The following is a 19,831-nucleotide window of genomic DNA, read 5'->3' on the forward strand; positions in this document are numbered from 1 at the left end:
GATTCATAACCACTACGCTACCAGAGAAGAGATTAAAAGAGGGGCAGTGAATGAGTCAGCTGGGGCAGGATGCTCATTCATTGTATCAGGAAGTGAAATTCTTGAATGCCAAGTGTGCAAGTTTAAATTCTAGAGTAATAGAAACATAATGTTTAATATTTAAATTCTTAGTAGGGAAAATAAAGCAAAAAAAAAAAATTAAAAGGTAGAAGACGAAAACATAGAACCATCATAAGATATGAATCTACATTTAATCCCAAATATGTCAATAATTAAACATAAATGAACTAAATATTCTTGTCAAAAGACTAAATTGTCAGGCTTGGGGCAAACAAAAGTATGTTATACTGTAAGAGACACATGTATCTTTGAGGATACAGAAAGGTCTAAAGAAAAATTATAGGAGAAAAAAAATCACAAAAATGTACATACAAATGTTCAAAGCAGCATTATTCATAATAGCCAAAAACTAGGAGAAATCCTTATGTGTATCAACTGATAGACACTTGTGAAAGGTAGTAGTATTCAACCACATAACAGACTGATGTTCTCATACATAATGTGCGTTTAAAAACATGGTAAGTCCAAAGAGCCAGGCAACAAAGGCCACATATTACATAATTCTCTTTATATGTGATGTTCAGAATAGACAAATCCTTAAGATGGTTGAAAAAACATCAAATAAATGCTAACAAAATGAAAGCTAGTTTAAGTCTATTAATCCTAGACAAAATATGCTTTAAGGCTTAAAGTATTACTATATACATAAAGATTACCTCATAGTGACAAAAGATTCAGTTTACTGTAAGATATAATAAACTTTTATTTATAATTCCTTAATAACTGAATTTCAAAGTACTTAAAACAAAAAGTTAGACCTCAGGACTCCTGAGCCCATGAACGAGGACATAGCCATGGAGGGCTAGAGCTGGGAGTGAAGCATCTAGCTGATATGAAGTGAGGGGAGATGCATAAGAATACCCAAACTTGCAGATAGTACCCATTTGATCTAGCCTCAATGGCTTGATGATCAGAACTCAACTAGAGGAAGATAAAAAATAATTTTTGGTAAAGGAAATAAGTATAAATTGCTGCAATTTGATGAGCTTGATATATACTTATGGATATGTTGTTGTTGTTGTTGTTAAGTGCCATCGAGTCGGGTTCGACCCATAGCGACCCTGTACAGGGTTTCCGAGGGTGTAAATCTTTACGGGAGTAGAAAGCCTCATCTTTCTCCCGTGGAGCAACTGGTAGTTTCGAACCGCTGACCTTAAGGTTCGCAGCCCGATTCGTAACCACTACGCTACCAGAGCTCCTTATGGATATAGTAGCTCAGAATACCAACTGAGAGGGAAGGAGTCTTCACATCAGGTCATTGTATAAAGCATTGATAGAGACGGACACTTAGACATTGGCTACCTAAAATGTGAGGGGGCAGGGAAAGGGGACAATAAAGGCACAAAGTGACTGGCTTACAAGTTTTCAAGAAGGAATTTAGTTTAAGAGTGTATGGGGAAAGATGGAGTCCCCACTGAACAATTTTCATCTTGTCAAGACGGGTCTGGTGAAAAGAGATGGGGATAAGATTCTTATGATTCAATAGTGAGTAATTGCTACCATGACTAATTGTGACTGTCATAACTGTAAAGGTAGAAGTTTTGTAACAGAAAGGGAATAGTAGTTAATCTTACAGTCCAGAAACAGAGGACCTTAGAACCATAAAGAGAGAAGAGCACTAGTGGAATGTGGGACCCTATCCAGGGAAGCAGTGACACCAGAGGCAGAGATGAGGACATGGAGAGAGAGAATAGCTGAGGATTCTAGACTCATGGAAAGAGAAAGACTGTTTGCTGGTAGCCAGGAGGCAGGTTTATAGAAATTTGCTCTTTGGTTGTTTAGATAATTATATATTCCTGAGTGTTTTTATGTACACCCCCCAAAAAACAAACAAACAAACAAAAACAAAGCAAAGCAAAACAGAGGAAATGGAAGCAAATACTGTTGAATGATAATACATCGAGGAGATTGTACTCATTGCAATGAAACGATGAGTGTAAAACCAGTGTTCTCCCATGTAAACTATCACTCAGTTCACAATAAAAACTTAAAAAAACAAAAACAAACGTTAACAGAACTGAAAGATAAAAGTCAAATTGACACCTATTACGGGATTTATCATGTATTTATCTCAAGAATTGGTCGACTACGTTGAGGAACAAAAATCAGTTACTGCTTTTATGTTATTTTAGTAAGCACATTTCATTAATTTTATCTGCTAGGCAAACTTGTCTAAAACAACTGTAGAATGGAGTTTCTTTTCAAACATAATAACACCACATGTTTCAGAAAAGTGTACTCCATAGAGTTTTTAAGAATGTGACCTTTGGAAGCAGATTACCAGACCTGTCTTCTGAGGTGCCTTTGCATGGATATGTACTGACTGCTTTTGGGGTAGTAGTTAAATGCTTAACCCTTTGTGCTACTCATGGATCATATATAATAATTCTGTATATGTACTGACTGCTTTTGTGGTACAAAAGCAGTCAGAATTAAAATTATATTTAAAGAAAGATCATACAGCTGTCTCAACAAATTTATAATGTTTGGCTATATACAAAGTATAAAAACCAGTGAAAAGGTATAGTAGGGAATTTTATGTTTGGAATTAAGTATTGTTGCTCTTCTAGAGTCTAAATACTATGTTGTTGTTGTTATGTGCCGTGGAGTCGGTTCCGACTCATAGTGACTCTACACAGGGTTTCCAAGGCTGTTCATCTTTATGGGAGCAGAACGCCTCATCTTTCTCCCGTGGAGCAGCTGGTAGTTTCGAACTGCTGACCTTGCGGATCACAGCCCGATTTGTAACCACTACGTTACCAGAGCTCTATGTAGTAAAAAGAAAAATCATAGCAAACAATAACAAATAAACTGCCAAAAAGTTAGTTGTTGAAAATGTGAATAAAGATGACAGACTTGTAGCATGGTGAGTCATGAAGAAAGAAGGCATCAGTAAGCAATTTAGGAATACAAAATGTAATGTTTCAGATTTTATAAACATTAAGAGATAAGAGGATATTATGTAATTTTATTCTAGTTTTGTTGTTGTTAAGTGCTGTCAAGTCATAGTGACCTTGTATAGGGTTTCTGGGGAATGACTGTTACGTTTGAACCACTAATCTTGCAGTTAGCAGTCCAGCGCTTACAGTACAGAGCCACACTTGCAATAGAATTGCCTTAAGACAAAACAGAAATCAGTAGTTTACATTAAAAAAATTCAATCAGTAATCAAAAATTTTTTCCCGAAAGATCTCTTAACTTGGGAGTTCTACTAAGCATTAAAGAAATAGATTACTTCAAAGTCTTTCAAGGAGGATAAAAACACAGTGCATTTTTTCATCACATTTTATGAGACTAGCTTAATCTCGATAACTAAGTACATTAAAATCAAAACTAAACCCACTGCCATCAAGTTGTTTTCAACTTAGAGCAACCTTATTTATGTAGGGTTTTTGAGAGTGTAAACTCTTGTGGGAGTAGAGAGCATCATCTTTCCCCTGCAGAGTGACTGGTGAATTTGAACCAGTGACCTTGCAGTTAGCAGACCCAGGCTTTTCTTATAGCACCACCACCTTACAATATATTGTAAGGACTCTCAAAAATGAATAACAACAAAATATACAACCATATTTTGAAAATGAGCAAAAAATTTGAACACACACTTCACTAAGGAAGTATGGCAAATAAGCACATGAAAAGCTTCTCACCTAACATCAATAGTGACGAGCCGTTGAGTTGGTTCTGAGCCAAAGGGACCTTGTATAAGGTTTCCAAGCTGTGCTTTAGGTATGTATTTTATATAACGTTCTTTGAGTACTTTTGAAAATGATTTTTAAAATTACTTCACCTTATATTAAGATATTTGTTGTTTGTTATATGCTGTAGAGTCTGCTCCAACTCATAGCGACTATACAGGGTTTCCAAGGCTGTAAATCTTTACGGGAGCAGAACGCCTCATCTTTCTCCTGTGGACCAACTGCTTTTTTCGAACTGCTGACCCTGAAGTAGCAGCCTGATTTGTAACCACTACGCTACCAGAGATCTTTTTTATGTTAAGACATACTAGTGTTACAATTACTATAAGGAACAGATTTTACAAATACTTTTCTTTTTAATTTTCCCTAAAAATTCTGTTACAGTTCTATAGTATCAACTCTTCTTGCCCTTATGGATGGATTAGACAATAGGGGCGAAATTGTTGTTATTGGTGCTACAAACAGACTTGATTCTATAGATCCTGCACTCAGGAGACCTGGTCGTTTTGACAGAGAATTCCTTTTTAACCTGCCTGATCAACAGGTAAGATCTTTTATTTGGTATATGGTGTATATATGCATAATATAATTGTGAAACACATATACTTTAAGGGTAGTAGTTTATGAATTTTCACTGTTAAAATTTTATATTTATTGGCTATCTTTGTTATTTTTAAGTGCTGAATTTATTTATTTATGTTATTTTTGAGTGGTGAATTGGTTCCAACTCATAGTGACTGTGTATAGGGTTTCTAAGTAGCGACTGATGGGTTTGAACCGCCAATCGTTTAGTTTAAACTTACTTTGCTATCCCGTGCTTATCCTACAGTGCCACTTAGTTAACACTTATAAAAAAGAAAGCTTTTAGAATGTAGTGATTGAACAATTTTTCTTTTTCTACAATAGTTACTAGAAAGTTTCTAATAGAAAGAGGGAAGTGATAAGCTCTAGTTTATGTTACCATAGATGTTTACATGCTGTTTTCTCTAGCTTTCCAGATTATATTGGTTTGTATGGCAGGTCATATTTCTGAGAAAATGTAGTTAACCAAAGTGGTTTTGTTTCCATAAAAATAATGTTCTTATTGAATATTGGCAAGTTTACAAATAATATTCCATTACCTAAATTTTCATAGAAAATTTAAATGCAGATATCGTGCATTATAGTGTAAAAAATTTAAAAGAGCGTATAAATTAAAACAAGACAGTGTACAGTTACTGACTATGTAAAATGTTATTTCATATGATATATATAGAAAGTTCTTTTTTTCTAGTTTTGTGTAAAATTTATATTGTTCGTTTCTGGCCAAAATAATCTTTAATCTTCAGAACTTAAGTTTGAAGGGAAGAGCTATGTCCAGAAGAGGTACTTTTCTTTCCTATAAGACTTTGATCTTAGGTCTTTATGTGAATTGTTTTAGTTGATGTATGTGAAATATTTAATGATGAGGACAGTATAGGGGAACCAAGGCCATGTATGGCTTCCCTGTGCAGAGCAGCAGCACCTCAATTTAATAGCAGTCTGTATAGCCACCAGCAGTTTCCTCAGATTTGGATTGACCGTTCAGTTTACAGGCTTTAAATTGGCACCAATTTAACCAGCTTTGTGAGGACAGGAAACAGCATCTGCACTATCATTTTCATTCTTAATAGCAGTTTCCAAAGCTGTACCAATACAAAGAGTTACGCTTAGTTATAAAAGACAAGACTAAAGTGGGTGCAGTCTACTTCACCTGGCGAATCATCCACTGTCTTGTTTGGGACATCTGATAATGGTCCAGGAACACCTTTTTGGCTATATCTGTATATAAGAAGTGTGCTTAGTTCTAAAAGACAGCGTTTTTATTATATGGGGAGTGGGAGTGCACTTATTTCTAAGAGATGGAGGTAGTGCTTATTTTAGCATAGGAAAGTGAATGTATACTTTGGCAAGAAGAATTAACATAAAGCTTGTTCTTAAGAACTGGAGGTCACATAGATACCTGCTCTCAAACTTCTCCATATCTGTCACCAGGTGCTATTCTCAAGGCATTCTTTGTCTCTGTTGGGTTTGATAATTCATTGTAATAGTTCACAAAGCTCTTAGACTAAATATTATGTGATTTATTCAGGCAATAGTAGGATACAATTAGAAGTAACAGGATAGAACTCAAGTTTAATGCCATCAGAGGTACATAGGCAAGGTCTGAATGGTCTGTGAAGTGGAGGATGTAGCCCTGCCTTTTTGGACTAAAAAGCCCTGGAACAAAAATGTTTCCTGTTAGCCATTACCACTGCCACTTTTCTTAGTTGGTGACTTTGGTTTTCTTTGCTGATCCATGCTTGGCTCAGTTTTTGGTGACCACTGTTTCCTGGCTACGTATCTCTCAAATGGCACAGCTCTTAATTAACACAGCTCTTAACCAACTCAGAGAGGGCCTTCTATAAGTGACTTCAGTGTCCTAAATGGATGCGCCATTGCTCTTGGCTTTTGATCAACCAGGATGTTCCTGAATTTTTGTGTTCCAGGATTTTTGTCAGTTACAAGAAGTATGTGTCTAGCCAGAGGGACAAAAGTGAACTCTCATTGGTAGCCAACAATTTAGGAACTGCCCAAAGTTATTTTCCTAAGAATGAGAACAAAGGTGACTCCACACCTTGCAGAAAGCCACTGGCTTATTTCCATATTATCTTCTGTATATTCTAGTCAGGTAGCCTTCAGAGTATTTGCCAATTTATAGTCCTCACAGTTTAGGTGTAGTCCACAAGGGCTATAGCAGCAAACAGGGTCTAGAATGGTACTGTCCAATCTGCATTTGAACTGTCGATTATGGTAGCCATTAGCCACATGTGATTATAAGGTACTTGAAATGTGACTAATGTAACTGAGGAACTGAATTTGCAATTTAATTTAATTTAAAATTAAAATTAAATTGCATATGTGATTTGCTATATTGTGCAGCATGGATTTAGAACAGCTTTCTACATTTATTTTTGACAATTTCAAGGAAACTGTGTTTTGAGATGGGAAGCCCAAAGTCATCTTCCACAGATCTGGATCTGTGGAAAAAATACAGTTCACTTGCTAATTTTTAGATGAGATTACAAGTCTTGCCTCTTAATGAGCAAATCAGTAAACTAACAGGGGAACTAGAACAGTGGAATATCTTAGAAATCAAGTGCAGAATATATATCAAGTTGGTTGGTTGGTTGAATATGTGCCGAGAAGTCGGTTCTGACTCATAGCGACCTTATACAGGGTTTCCAAGGCTGTAAATCTTTATGGGAGCAGAAAGCCGCATCTTTCTCCCGCCGTACAGCTGGTAGTTTCGAACTGTTGACCTTGTGGATCACAGTCTGATTCATAACCACTATGCTACCAGAGCTCCTTATATATCAAGTTGTTGTTAAGTGCCGTCGAGTCAGTTCCGACCCATAGTGACCCTGTACAGGGTTTCCGAGGCTGTAAATCTTCATGGGAGCAGAAAGCCTCATCTTTCTCCTGCGGAGCAGCTGGTAGTTTCGAACTGCTGACCTTATGGTTTGCAGCCTGATTCGTAACCACTATGCTACCAGAGCTCCTTCAAGTAGTAAAGCGTTATTAACAGTGTCAAATGCTACTAAGTCAAATCAGATAAAGACTGAGAAATGGTGATTGTAATTAGTCTTATGGATGTCATTTAAACCTTTTGAGAGTGGCTTTAGCGAATGGTAGATGTAAGAGCTTGACTGGAATGGTTTCGGTTAAGAGAACATAGAGAGGAATTAGACAGTCGTTATAGGGTAAGTTTAAAAGACTTTTACTGTAAACAGAAACAAAAAGGCAGTATATGGTGTGTGAAGATTGTTGTTGTTTTTAAGTGCTGTCGAGTCGGTTCCGACCCATAGCGATCTTATCCTGTATAGGGTTTCCGAAGAGCGGGTGGTGAGCTTGAACCACTAACCTTGTGGTTCAAACTAACTTTGCAGTCCAGTGCATTAACTCACAGTGCCATACCAGGACTAGAGAAGATATAAACCTACCTTACCAGAGAAAGGCATAATGAATGACCTAGGGAACAGCTAAGGGTAGTAATCAGAACCTGTTTGGGTCATTAGGATGATCTTAGTGTTTGGTAATATAAACCTTGCTATTGAGCAAAGGTTTAAAAATAAAGGGTTTGAAAATCAGACTTTCCAGACCTTGCCTATGTTCTTCTTCCTAATGCTAAACCTGAGTTGTACCCTATACTTCTGTTAACTCTCCTAGTAATTTTGTTAGCTCATTGTCAGCATAAAATATATATTTTTTTGCCATAATGCTTCTTAATTTCCTTATCACCATTACCATTATTTATCATAGTTATTATTATTACTAATAATAATATTGTGTAGTGGTGGTGGTGGTGTCTGCGTGTATATTTAATGCCGAAAAGCATGGGATTTGATTAGCATTTGACTCTTGTTTAGAAAGTGGCTTCCCAATTGTTAGGGGAAGTCATGAAGTCCTGGTGTGGCACTGGAGGATAAGCACTGGATTATTAACCGCAAGGTTGGTTGTTCAAACCCATCAGCTGAACAACAACAACATAAGATTTACTAATATCTGTACACCATGTGGAGTCTGGTGTGGTGCTGTGGGTTAATGTGCTGGACTGCAAAGTCGTGTTGAACTGCAAGGTTGGCGGTTCCAGGTCTCACCAGCTGCTCCTTAGAAACCCTATCCAGGGTCGCTATAGATTGGAACCAGTTGAACGGCACTCAACAACAACAACACCATGTGTCATGTAGAGTAAAATGTATAATGGAACATTTCTTGAGTCAAATAATGTCTTCTTTATATCTTGTTTTAAATATGATAAAGGACGGTCTGATTGGGAATGAGCCTAGCAATTAAATATCTTGTTAAATGCCTTGGAATTGGTTCTGGCTCCAAGGAGGAGCTAATGAGTTTGAATCATTGACCTTGCAGTTTTACCCAACCCTGCAGTCCAGTGCTTATCCTACAGTGCCACTCCAGAACTCCATGGAGATTTGGAGTTTAAGCTCTGACAGTAACTTTTTGACTTTAGGTAATTAATTTTATTTTGCTAACCCTTTGTTTACTTATCTTGTAAAATGATTGTTGTTAAGAGACGTTGAGAAGAATGATAAAAGAATAAAACTGTTTTTGGGTTCTTCTAGATTAAATTATTTTCAAAATGTGTTTTCTAAGGGTCTTTTAATGAATGATAACTGTGTTCTAATGAAATCTATTTGGATTCGTGATGGCATCTTCCAGATACAAAAGTTCTCAACATATTTCTCTTGTACTTTGAGTTTTATACTGTTTTAGTATTCAGGCAGATACTTCAAGTTGGAAAAATCAGTGTCATCTTAATTACTTTGATTTTGTAGCTGAATGCTTAAGTTAAAACATGAAATTGAAATAATAGTAACAGCACAAATTTTCTTTACTTGGAGCAAGATTTATCTTGAATATTTTGTACTTGTCCTTTTGGTGTGGTGCTGAACCCCAAATCCTTAAAACGTTAGTAAGATATTACCATCTTGATTATAATTTCTTTTTTATAGCTTGGAAAGGCTCGTGTAGTAATGTCCACGGGTTAAGTACACTCAAGTTTAAAGTACATTTGTTTTCTATCTGAGAAAAGCAAATTTGAAAATGAATCTCAGTCTGACTTTTGATGGGAATGGTGGTGGTGGTAATTCATAGCGACCCTGCATAGAGTTTCCAAGGCTGTAAATTTTTATGGGAGCAGAAAGCCTCATGTTTTTCCTGTGGAACTGCTGGTAGTTTCAAACTGCTGACTGTAGTATCAGCTAATTTTGGAATCTTTATCCACTTTAGTGTTTTGTGTTTTTTGGTTGTTGTTTTACTGTGGAAATAAAGAAAATTTAGTGTACTTTGGAACTAAGTTGTAAAATATTTGTACTATACTATGCAGTCAGATTTTGGAATAGATGGTATTATTTTGAGAAAAAAAATATTCAAAGGTGTAAAACTTTTTCCCCCATGAAATTCAATTCATGTACGCTAAAATCAGTTTGTAAAGTATTAAATGTCAAAGTATCAACTAACTTACAGAGTGTAATAAAGTATGCATTATGGTTTTTGTACTTGATTAAATCAAGTATTGTTATCTCATTGTTTTGCCATAATTATACATATGATGTGGCTAAAAGTTTTGTGGAATTTAAATATAAATTTGTGTAAAAACTATGAATATGATGTAGTTGTGATTAGTTGCTGTCAAGTCAGTTCTGACTCATTGTAACCTATGTATAATGGATGGAAACGCTGCCCCATATCATGTACCATCCTCACAATTGTTATGATTGAGCCTGTTATTGCAATGACTATAACAGTCCATCTCCATGAGGGTTTACTTTTATTTCCTGATCCTCTAAATATAAAGTTGTGCAAAAGTTGTGAATATTGTGGTGGTGGTTTGTGCCGTGGAGTTGATTCCGATTCATAAAGAAAGCCCTTTATAGGGTTTCTGAGCCTGTAAATGTTTGTTGTTGATGCAAAGTCGTGTCTGTTCCAACCCATAGTGACCCTGTATAGAGTTTCCGAGGAGTAGCTGGTGAGCTTGAACTGCCGACCTTGCAGTTCAAACGACTTTTCAGTCTGGCGCATTAACCTACAGTGCCACACCAGGACTCGCAGAAAGCCTCATCTTTCTTTTGCTGAGGAGCTGGTAGATTCAAATTGCTGACCTTGACCCATGAATATTATAATGCATTCAGATTGCTAGTTAATATGTTTTAAAATGGCAAAAGTGAGATGGTGAAAAAAAATTTGCTTTAGTTTCAGTTTAAACTTGATCAGTTACTTCATTTGCCACTATTCAAGCCTTTTTTACCTCTTAGAACCTTAAATGTCTAAGTATGTGAAATAGAGACAAAATCTCTACTACATATTTCACAGGATTATGGGGACAGATTTAATGTGAAAGCTAAGTTTCTTTTAAAATAATAATTTTGTCCCAAGTACACAAATTTTGTGTAGCTTAATATATATGAGCAATTGATGATATTTTACTTATCCGTATTTTTCCTCTTAGGCAAGAAAACACATTTTACAGATTCATACAAGGGACTGGAATCCAAAATTATCAGATGCTTTTTTAGGTGAATTGGCTGAAAAATGTGTTGGTGAGTGCTATTAATTTCTTTATTGTCATTGTCCTGTTCAGCCTCCTTTTTCCCCTTATGTTTGGAATGTGGATGAGTATAGTTATGTTTTAGATTGTGCAGATCACTCTGCCTTTATCTTTAAAAATAATTTAAATATTTTACTTGAAGTTTGAACACTTATAGATTTTATTTTAGCTTCCTTTAGGTGTTATAGTAACAAAGCTCATTAATACTATTATACCTTTTATTGAGTGCATGGAATACATAATATAACATGAGAACTATTAATGTGTTATACAGTGTCTCCTTTTAGGAATTTTCTCCTCTCAGAAATTTTACAAAGAAAATTAAGCTTAAACTTGAGAGAGAATGGTCAATGTCAAAGGCAGGACAGCAGTCTTTTACTTTGTAAGACTGCACAATGGATTCATCTCCATGCATGTGGTCTAGAAAGGAGCTGGGGGTGTAGGGGTCCTCAAAGAAAAGGCTTACTGGCATCTGCTGATTTTTCTAAAAACAAACCCCCAAAATTACTTACAGAGTGGAAACTCTCTTCACTGAGTGAATGCACACTACTGTCCTAAAAGGACAAGGCAAGAGTGTTTTATATGTATCGATGGTCATACATAGGAGATGCAGTTTAGGTTTTTGGCTCTAATTAGGTCTGAAATAAAAAATCGTTACAGTATTAAGCAACTGAATATATACACAGCCATTCCTCCTTTTACCTCTTTTGTCTATTGTCCTCTCATTTTCTCGGAAGTGTAAATAAAAATTCTCCATGTACTTTAAGCATTATTAAGAAATTCCCCAAACTATCCACTAACAACATTCTACTTGGAAAAACTTTAAAGTTACCAAAACCAAAAAAGGACATACTAGTTAAAAAAAATCATTGTGATCCACCATCAAATAATTTAAAACTTAAATAGAACATTAGTCCATTCAGTTAGCTACATCCGAATTATCCTCTTCATCCACAGGGACTTCCATCTCCGAAGCAGCATCCCTCAGCTTTTGAACCACAAAGACCTCGACATCTTCTGGTGAGGAGAAAACGTAAATCTCTCCAGCACTACTCCAGTTTAAGCTTTGCCTGGTATAAGAGAGCATGCGCCAAACACATTTCATGTAAATTTGGCTTAACCTTTGCAAAGCCTTGTGCTGCTTTATGTTAGAGGGTGGTATTTGGTATAAAATCCAGTCTTTTCCCTTTTTTCAAATTGACCCTTTTGTCTCTTGCTACTTTTATGATTTTAATGTGTTACATCAGACTGGGAAATTTTTGTAGGTTTTTCTGTGAATTTGTCACAGAATATCCTTTAACTGAAACAAAAATAGTTTTGGAAATTCCCTAAAAGACAAGTATTTAAAAATTATGATTACCCTATCTAACATCTGAAATATTATGGACTCTAATTTAATAATTCATCCTAAATACTTGACTCTTAGTTTCCTGTTGCATTTCCAAAAGCCAGTACTTCTTATTTTTCCAAGTGATTTATTTTATCTTTTAGTCACTTCATTAAGTTTTCAAATTCTCAAGACATAATTTCTTACAGTACCAAAAACCTGTCTTTTGCCCTTTTTTGGGAGAGGAGTGCAGAATCGACTTACTTGGAGAGTAACTTAAAATTCCATTATAATTAAATTACTTCTATTTTTGGTTGTAACATTTGCTCCACTTAAGAAACCAGTTCATATAAAAAGAAAATCAAATGCAGGTCTTTAACAGGAGTAAAATAGTAAGAAATTAAAATAAAAATCATCAGTTTATTATGCATGGGTTCATTTCAATGAAATTTATGCTGAATAAAAAAATTGCAGTCTTGTTGAATTACTGAAAAGATAATTAACTTCTTCTCAGAGGTTATGGATTTGGTAACTTTTACTTTGAAAAAATTCCCAAGCATTTAGAGGTTTTGTAGCACAATAGATGTTTTCAAGTACTGAAACATTTCCCCAACAGCATAATGATACATGATGCCTTGGTATCCAGATAGTGGGAGCTTAATGTTAATGTGGAGCTCAGACCTACTCAGGTTTCTGTATTCCATTTTCACTGAGAAGGCTAAAACTTTATAACAGAAATGCGACTTTTATTTTATAGGCTCTTTTATGCTCGATTGTTGTTGTTAAGTGCTGTGAAATTGATTCCGACTCATAGCCACCCAGCACAGGGTTTTTGAGGCTGTCAATCTTTGCAGGAGCAGAAAGCCTCCTCTTTCTCCCGCAGAACAGCTGGTAGTTTCGAACTTCTGACCTTGAGGTTTGCAGCCCAATTCTAACCACTACGTTACCCGAGCTCCTTAGAGTCTATTAGAGGAAGTGTATTAAATCAGTACTCAAGTTTTTTATTCCTTTGGAATCACTTGTAGACCTTTCACAAAATACACACATGTTATTTTAAATTCCTGAGAGATTCTGATTCACTGAATTTGTCATAGGGCTTGAATATATATATGTTTTTGTTAAAGTCGAATTTTTTTGTTCGAATAGGGTATTCATTATTATGAACTACATAGATAAACCAGTAATTCTCACTCACAAACAACTGTAAAAAAGATGTATAGTCTGTTGGTTGTGATCCATGTGAAAAAGATGTTTAAATGGGATCTATTATTGTTGAGAAACTCTTGAATTTTAAGACTTAGGTTTTACACTTGAAATAGGAGCTACACGTGTAGTATGATGTTCAGTAACTGTGTATCTACATTTAGAGAAGAAATAGAAATATAACTGTTTATATTGCTTAAAGATTGTAGTTTATTCTTTATTTCCTCTTATAATGGAGGACAGAATTCACGTGTTTTAATTGTTAGCTTGTAATAGCTTTGTGCTGATGTTTCTCCTCATTTTGTTGAACTAATATAACAGATATGTGTGCCACAAGAGAGAGAGTTTTATTCAGGTTTATTTCTTGAGAATAGAAAATAAAATGGAAACCCAATGGTAAATCTGGTTAATCTGAACAGTAATAGGTTGCTGTAATGAGGCAGTATTAATGCTTTATCTGTTTGTAAGTTCTTAAATAAAATCTTAGAAGTTTTACTAGACTTTTTACTAACTGAATAAATCTTACAGCATTCAGTATTTTTCATTGAAGATTTTGCTCACAATGAATAAGTTAGTTTAATAATAAAAGAATTAATATTTAGAAAAATATAAAAAACTCAGTAGATAGCATTTATATACTTTTCTTTGTAGTACACAATAATCTATCAGTTTTCTTCTCTAGATTATAATCTTTGAGCGACTCTTCTTTTTTTTATGCATTGTTATATTGAGAAAATATTTATTGGATATCTACTGACTGCCAGGTAGTGTTCTAGGTGTTTGAGATAAATTATTGTAAGTAGTTTCTGACTTAACAATAGGGTTCTGTTCTGATAACTCTGATGTACGTTAAATACCTAATTAAAAAAAATGTTTTCATTACTATTGCCTTTTATTATCAACTTCTTTATAAATTCCATCTTCATTTGCCATTAGGGATTGGAAACATTACATATAACCTTAAAGATATATTTTAATATTATATATATATAGTACATATTGCTAACTATAAAACACCCACTACTATAAAGTAAATTCTCAAACATGGAGACCCTTTATAGGATTTCTGAGACTGTAATTCTTTACAGGAGCAGAAAGCCTCATCTCTCTCCCCTGGAGTTTGAATTGCCTATCTTACAGTTAATAGTCCAGTGCTTATCCTACAATGCCACTGTTGTTTTTAAGTGCTGTCAAGTCGGTTCCGTGCTTATCCTACAGTGCCACTGTTGTTTTTAGGTGCTGTCAAGTCGGTTCCGGCCCATAGCAACCCTGTATAGGGTTTCTGAGGAGTGACTGATGAGCTTGAACCGCTGACCTTGTGAATCAAACAGACTTTGCAATCTAGTGCATTAACTCACAGCGCCACACCAGGGCTCCACAGCGTCACTAGGACTCCTTATTTTTATCTATAAGATGTAAAAAAAAGAAAACACAGGGTCATAAGTGCAATTAGTCATAAGTTACATGCATCATAAGCTGTGGACCACCTGTAGTGAACAAAACAAAGATCCTTTCTCTCATGGGCTTACATTTTAGTGTGCAAAGGAAGACAGTAAACAAATGGTTAAACAATTTAGTATATTAGAAGGTGATAAGTTCTGTGGGGGTAAAAAAAGAAGCAGGGTAAGGTAAATTTTTCTTGTCATTTATAGGATTATTAATAGCATCTTATATTCTAATAATCAGAATATAGTTAATTACAGACTATGTGACTGACCTGCAGTTTAGTCTATATGCTTTTGTCTTGTAATCTTTTTCTGCCCTTTAGTCTGGGGCTATCTCTCTACTTATAGGTTTCTTGCCTAATCACCATTTTTATTTCAATGTTTAAGTACTCCACAAGGCCATTGTGAGGTATAAAGAGATAAATAAACCTAATATATCTCCTTGAGTAGTTTAGGGACTATTGATTTGTATCCACTCAGAGTAGTTTCCCCCTGCTAAAGGTGATCAAATGGTAGTCTCAATGATGATACAAAAAACTGTGTGGCTAGTTGGAGTTTGGTATTTGTTAATTTTTTCCCCTTTTTGTGGTAAAGATTTAACAGTTTTCATATGTCTTTGTTACTCAGATGAATAAAACGTTTTGAAGCATAAAGAACTTGATCTATTGTTTAACTGTACAATTAGTTAAATATGGGTAAGGGATGGTACCTTGTGTTGATACAGTCTTTAGAGCAAGATTATCAGTCATTTCAAGCAAAAAATATATGTAAGTGAAGTTAGTGGAAAATCATTGAAAAATTTAAAAAATCTTTTACTACATTTGGAACTTTTTCACAGGTAAATTATAAATTTAAGTTATACTTTCGAAGGAGTGGATGTTAATTTACATTGTGGGTTGAACTCAAGAGTTGGTAAAACAGCTCTATTTTTGAAGTTTCTGCCTGTCCAGTACTTTATATGTGTTTGGAAATTAGTAATACTGGAAACATTTTTATTTGTGAACTTAATGTCATGAGAATTAAAGTAATGATAGGGAATTATGAAGAAAGATTGAGATGGAACTGTTTTTTGTTTCCCTAAAGAAAGTTGTGCAATCTGATCAGTGGTTTTGACAAGTAATACATGACCTGTTTTGTTTTAATATCATTAGTTCATGTTTATGTTGTAGTTACGTGCCGTTGAGTCAGTTCCAACTCATAGCAACCTCATATAGGGTTTCCAAGGAGTGGCTGGCTGGTGAGCTTGAACTGCTGACCTTGTAGTTCAAACCGACCTTGCAGTCAAGTGCTTTAACCACAACGCCATACCAGAATTCCAGTTCATGTTTAGATTAATTTAGAATATTCAAAACAATTACAGTCTTATTGATTATTTAGCCTTTAATTTACTAATCTTATTAGATTTTTTTTTCCATTTTGCTGATAAAACCATCCGTAATTGTTGATTAGCACTGGACTGTGAACCACAAGGTCATGAGTTCAAACTCACCAGCTGCTCCCCGGAAACCCTATATAGTGTTGCTATGAGTTGGAACCCACTCAAAGGTACTTAACAACAACACATCAGTTGTTGATTAAATACTGCTTATTACTTTTGCTAAGGATATGTATGTTTACAAAATATAGTTGGTCCTTGGAAAATGAACTTACCTTTGTTACCCTTTTCATTTTGTGCATTAGGGTACTGTGGCGCTGATATCAAGGCCCTGTGCACTGAAGCTGCCCTGATTGCCCTGAGAAGGCGTTATCCCCAGATTTATGCTAGCAGTCATAAGCTACAGCTGGATGTTTCTTCGATAGTGCTCAGCGCACAAGACTTTTATCATGCAATGCAGAATATTGTGCCTGCTTCCCAACGTGCTGTGATGTCCTCGGGACATGCACTATCCCCCATCATAAGGCCACTGCTTGAAAGAAGCTTCAACAGTATCCTAGCAGTCCTGCAAAAAGTATTTCCTCATGCTGAAATTAGCCAGTGTGACAAGAAAGACGGTACTAGACTTATTTTTCTATAGTGTTTGTTATAATGAAAAAATTACAGGTATAAATAGTAAATTCTCATAAGGTTATTTATGTGTTGTTTTTATATGTGCTGTGAATATGGAAAATATATTTAATAGAGAAAATTTATTTCTCTCTCCATGGTGTGTAGTCTTAGTATACTTTTTAGCATGTGGTAGGTAGCTGGTGAATGTTTGTAGAATAAGTGAATAATGAATGTTCATTGGGACATTCTGACCATCTTATGTAGGAGCTTTAACTATTTTTAGAAAAATTAACTATGATAATAGTAGCTTACTTTTATTTTATTATTATTATTGTTAAGTGCCGTCAAGTCAGTTGTAGCTCATAGTGATCCTATGTAGGGTTTCAGAGGAACAGCTGGTTTGAACTGCTGACCTTGTTGTTCTCAGTCCAGTGTTGATCCTACAGCACCACACCAGGAGTTGTATATTAATCCTCATAGCAATTCTGCCAAGTATGTTCTCTTGTTAATTTTATTATGTAGAGGACTAAGAAACTTGCTTGAGCTTCAGAAGTTTGTAGAAAATAGAATGAAAGGTACTAGGATTTTCCCACAAACTTTTTGAAGTCCCTCCTGTAAGGTCACTCAATCAGTATGTGCTAAGGTCTACATTCATACTCGGGAATCCTAATTCCACAGCCCAAATCAAATATATTTTGTTGCTCTTGGCAGGACACCGCAATATGCTGTATGGAGCTTAGATAGAGATTGGAGCAAGACAGACTTTAAGGACACTGTTGCTGTTGTTAAGTGCTGTTGAGTTGACCCTGTATAGGGTTTCTAAGGAATAGCTGGTTAGTTTGAACTGCCAACTTTGCTGTTAGCAGTCCAGTGCTTATCCTACAGCATACACCAGGACTCCTCTGTGACACAGGAGTCCCCAGGACATTAAGAGAACGTAAAATGCAATATAACTAAAGGACTGTTGTTGTTAAGTGCCATCAAGTTGATTCTGACCCTACTCAGTGGAGATTCTACCTTCCTCCATGCCCTATGAATCTAGCTTCCCTCTTGAAAGCTTGTAAGCCAGTCACTTCTTGCCTTTGTAGGCCCCCCCCCCCCATTTTGGGTAGTCAGTGTCTATGTTGCCCATTCCTGTCTACTCTGTGTATGGAGGGGGTGGGAATGATCTTTGCTGTAAGGATATGTTCCCTCTTTTGAACTACTGCATCCATAGGTGTACGTCAAGTTCATCAAATTGTATCGGATTACGCTTTTTTCCCTCTTCTTTCTTCTTCTGGTTGAGCTCTGATCATCTAGTTATTGAAGCCAGGTCAAGTGAGTATTATTTGCAAGTGTGGGTGTTCTTGTACAGATGCCATCTCTTCTTATCCACTGGATGCTTCACTCTCCACTCTAGTCCTCTGTGACTATGTCACTGACTCTGGGCCCAAGAGTCCCCAGGTCTTGCCACACTGCTGGCCAACCAGGTCTTCCCCTGGGTTCACAGAAGTCTATTGAACATTGTAGGGCTTCGCTCACCGCTTCGTTGCTGTTTTTCCCTCACTTCCCCTTACCGGTGATGAGCGTGGTCAGCGATCAGAGCGTGTATTCCCATTGAGTCTTAGTCTTGGAAGGGGGTCTGCACTGAGGCGACCCAACCACTTGCCTGGATGTTTCCTGGGCAAGCAGCTTGCTTATTCTTGTAGTAAGAGTCGGTCTGCCTATATTGTTTTGTATTTTTCCTGTATTTCAAGAGGTGTCTTCTGTTCTTCTAGCCATTCCAGGCTGGTCCACTAATCCTTTCAAGTGGAAATTTCCCATCTCTGAAGATCTAGATGTGGTTCAGGCTTCCACTTATAGTCTTTATGTATTGCAGAGGCTTAAAGGAGAGTTTTGAGACGTAACTTGAAAAATAACCAGAATTTTAATGATGAGAAAAAGAAAGTGAATGAGCATTCCAGGTAGATAAACCATTTGAACAAAGGAGTGAACTCAAGAAAAATTAATTCCATAAGATACTGGTAGGGAAGAAAATTAGAACTTGGTTGTAAAGAGTCTTGAATTCTAGCCTCAAATTTGTTATACTTTGGACATGAGATAAAGACAGAGACCATGATAAACGTCACTTATTTACAAAATAAGTAAAAATTATGTTGATATGCTCATTAGAATAAAACCTGTTGGATTTTGAAGGATGAGTAATATGTTTTGATTATTTTATTTCCCCCAGTTTCTAGCACTTTGTTTGGTATGCAGTCTGTACCTTAATAGAAAATTGTTTAGTAAACTGAGAATGAAAGTACATATGATAAACATTACTAATATTTAATGACTTTTACTGTCAGTATGAATAATTCTTTTGAAAACTTTTATTTCTTATGACCATACTCAAATGAGAAGTCCCTGGGTGATACAAAATGGTCAAGTGCTTGACTATTAACCTGAGAACGGACATTTCAAACTCACCTAGAGGCACTTTGAAAGATAGGCCTGTCGACTGCTTTTGAAACATCACATCCTTGAAAACCACTACGAAGCAGTTCTACTCTGCAGACGTGGGGTTGCCATGAGTTTATGTACTCACATGAAATAGCATGATTTAAAATTTTGTCAAATAGAGGGAATAACAAATATTTATGGAGTAAATATTTGCTGCCTCATGTATTTGTGAGGTAGGCATTATACTACAGGTTTTACATTTCTTATCTTTCAGTTTCAAAGCTGAGAATATATTTCTTTTTTTCCCCAAAATTTGTCAGTCTTTTAAAAAGATGTTCCCTTCCCTTTTGAGATATTATGATAGTCTTTTATTTATTTCCATTTAAGAGCTACCATTTAATGGCATTAGTAACTTTATTTTCTTATAATTATTTCTGTAAGTAAAAAATGCACTTTAATTCCAATTTTTATTTTTCAGTTAATGGCATGTTCCAGTGGATAATATAA

General features: G+C 35.7%; 1 protein-coding gene across 2 annotated transcripts in view; it reads left to right on the plus strand.

Moving 5' to 3' along the window:
- The window catches only part of ATAD2B (ATPase family, AAA domain containing 2B), a 235,328-nt gene that overhangs the window by 89,382 nt on the left and 126,115 nt on the right, over positions 1-19,831 (plus strand). For both annotated transcript variants that reach the window (XM_006835245.1, XM_006835246.1), the window contains exons 14-16: positions 4,200-4,359; positions 10,843-10,933; positions 16,597-16,908. In XM_006835245.1, the coding sequence (XP_006835308.1) occupies positions 4,200-4,359; positions 10,843-10,933; positions 16,597-16,908 (563 nt within the window). The remainder of the gene's footprint in view (positions 1-4,199; positions 4,360-10,842; positions 10,934-16,596; positions 16,909-19,831) is intronic.

This window comes from Chrysochloris asiatica, unplaced genomic scaffold (assembly GCF_000296735.1).
Source record: "Chrysochloris asiatica unplaced genomic scaffold, ChrAsi1.0 scaffold00016, whole genome shotgun sequence".
Taxonomy (NCBI): Eukaryota; Metazoa; Chordata; class Mammalia; order Afrosoricida; family Chrysochloridae; genus Chrysochloris; species Chrysochloris asiatica.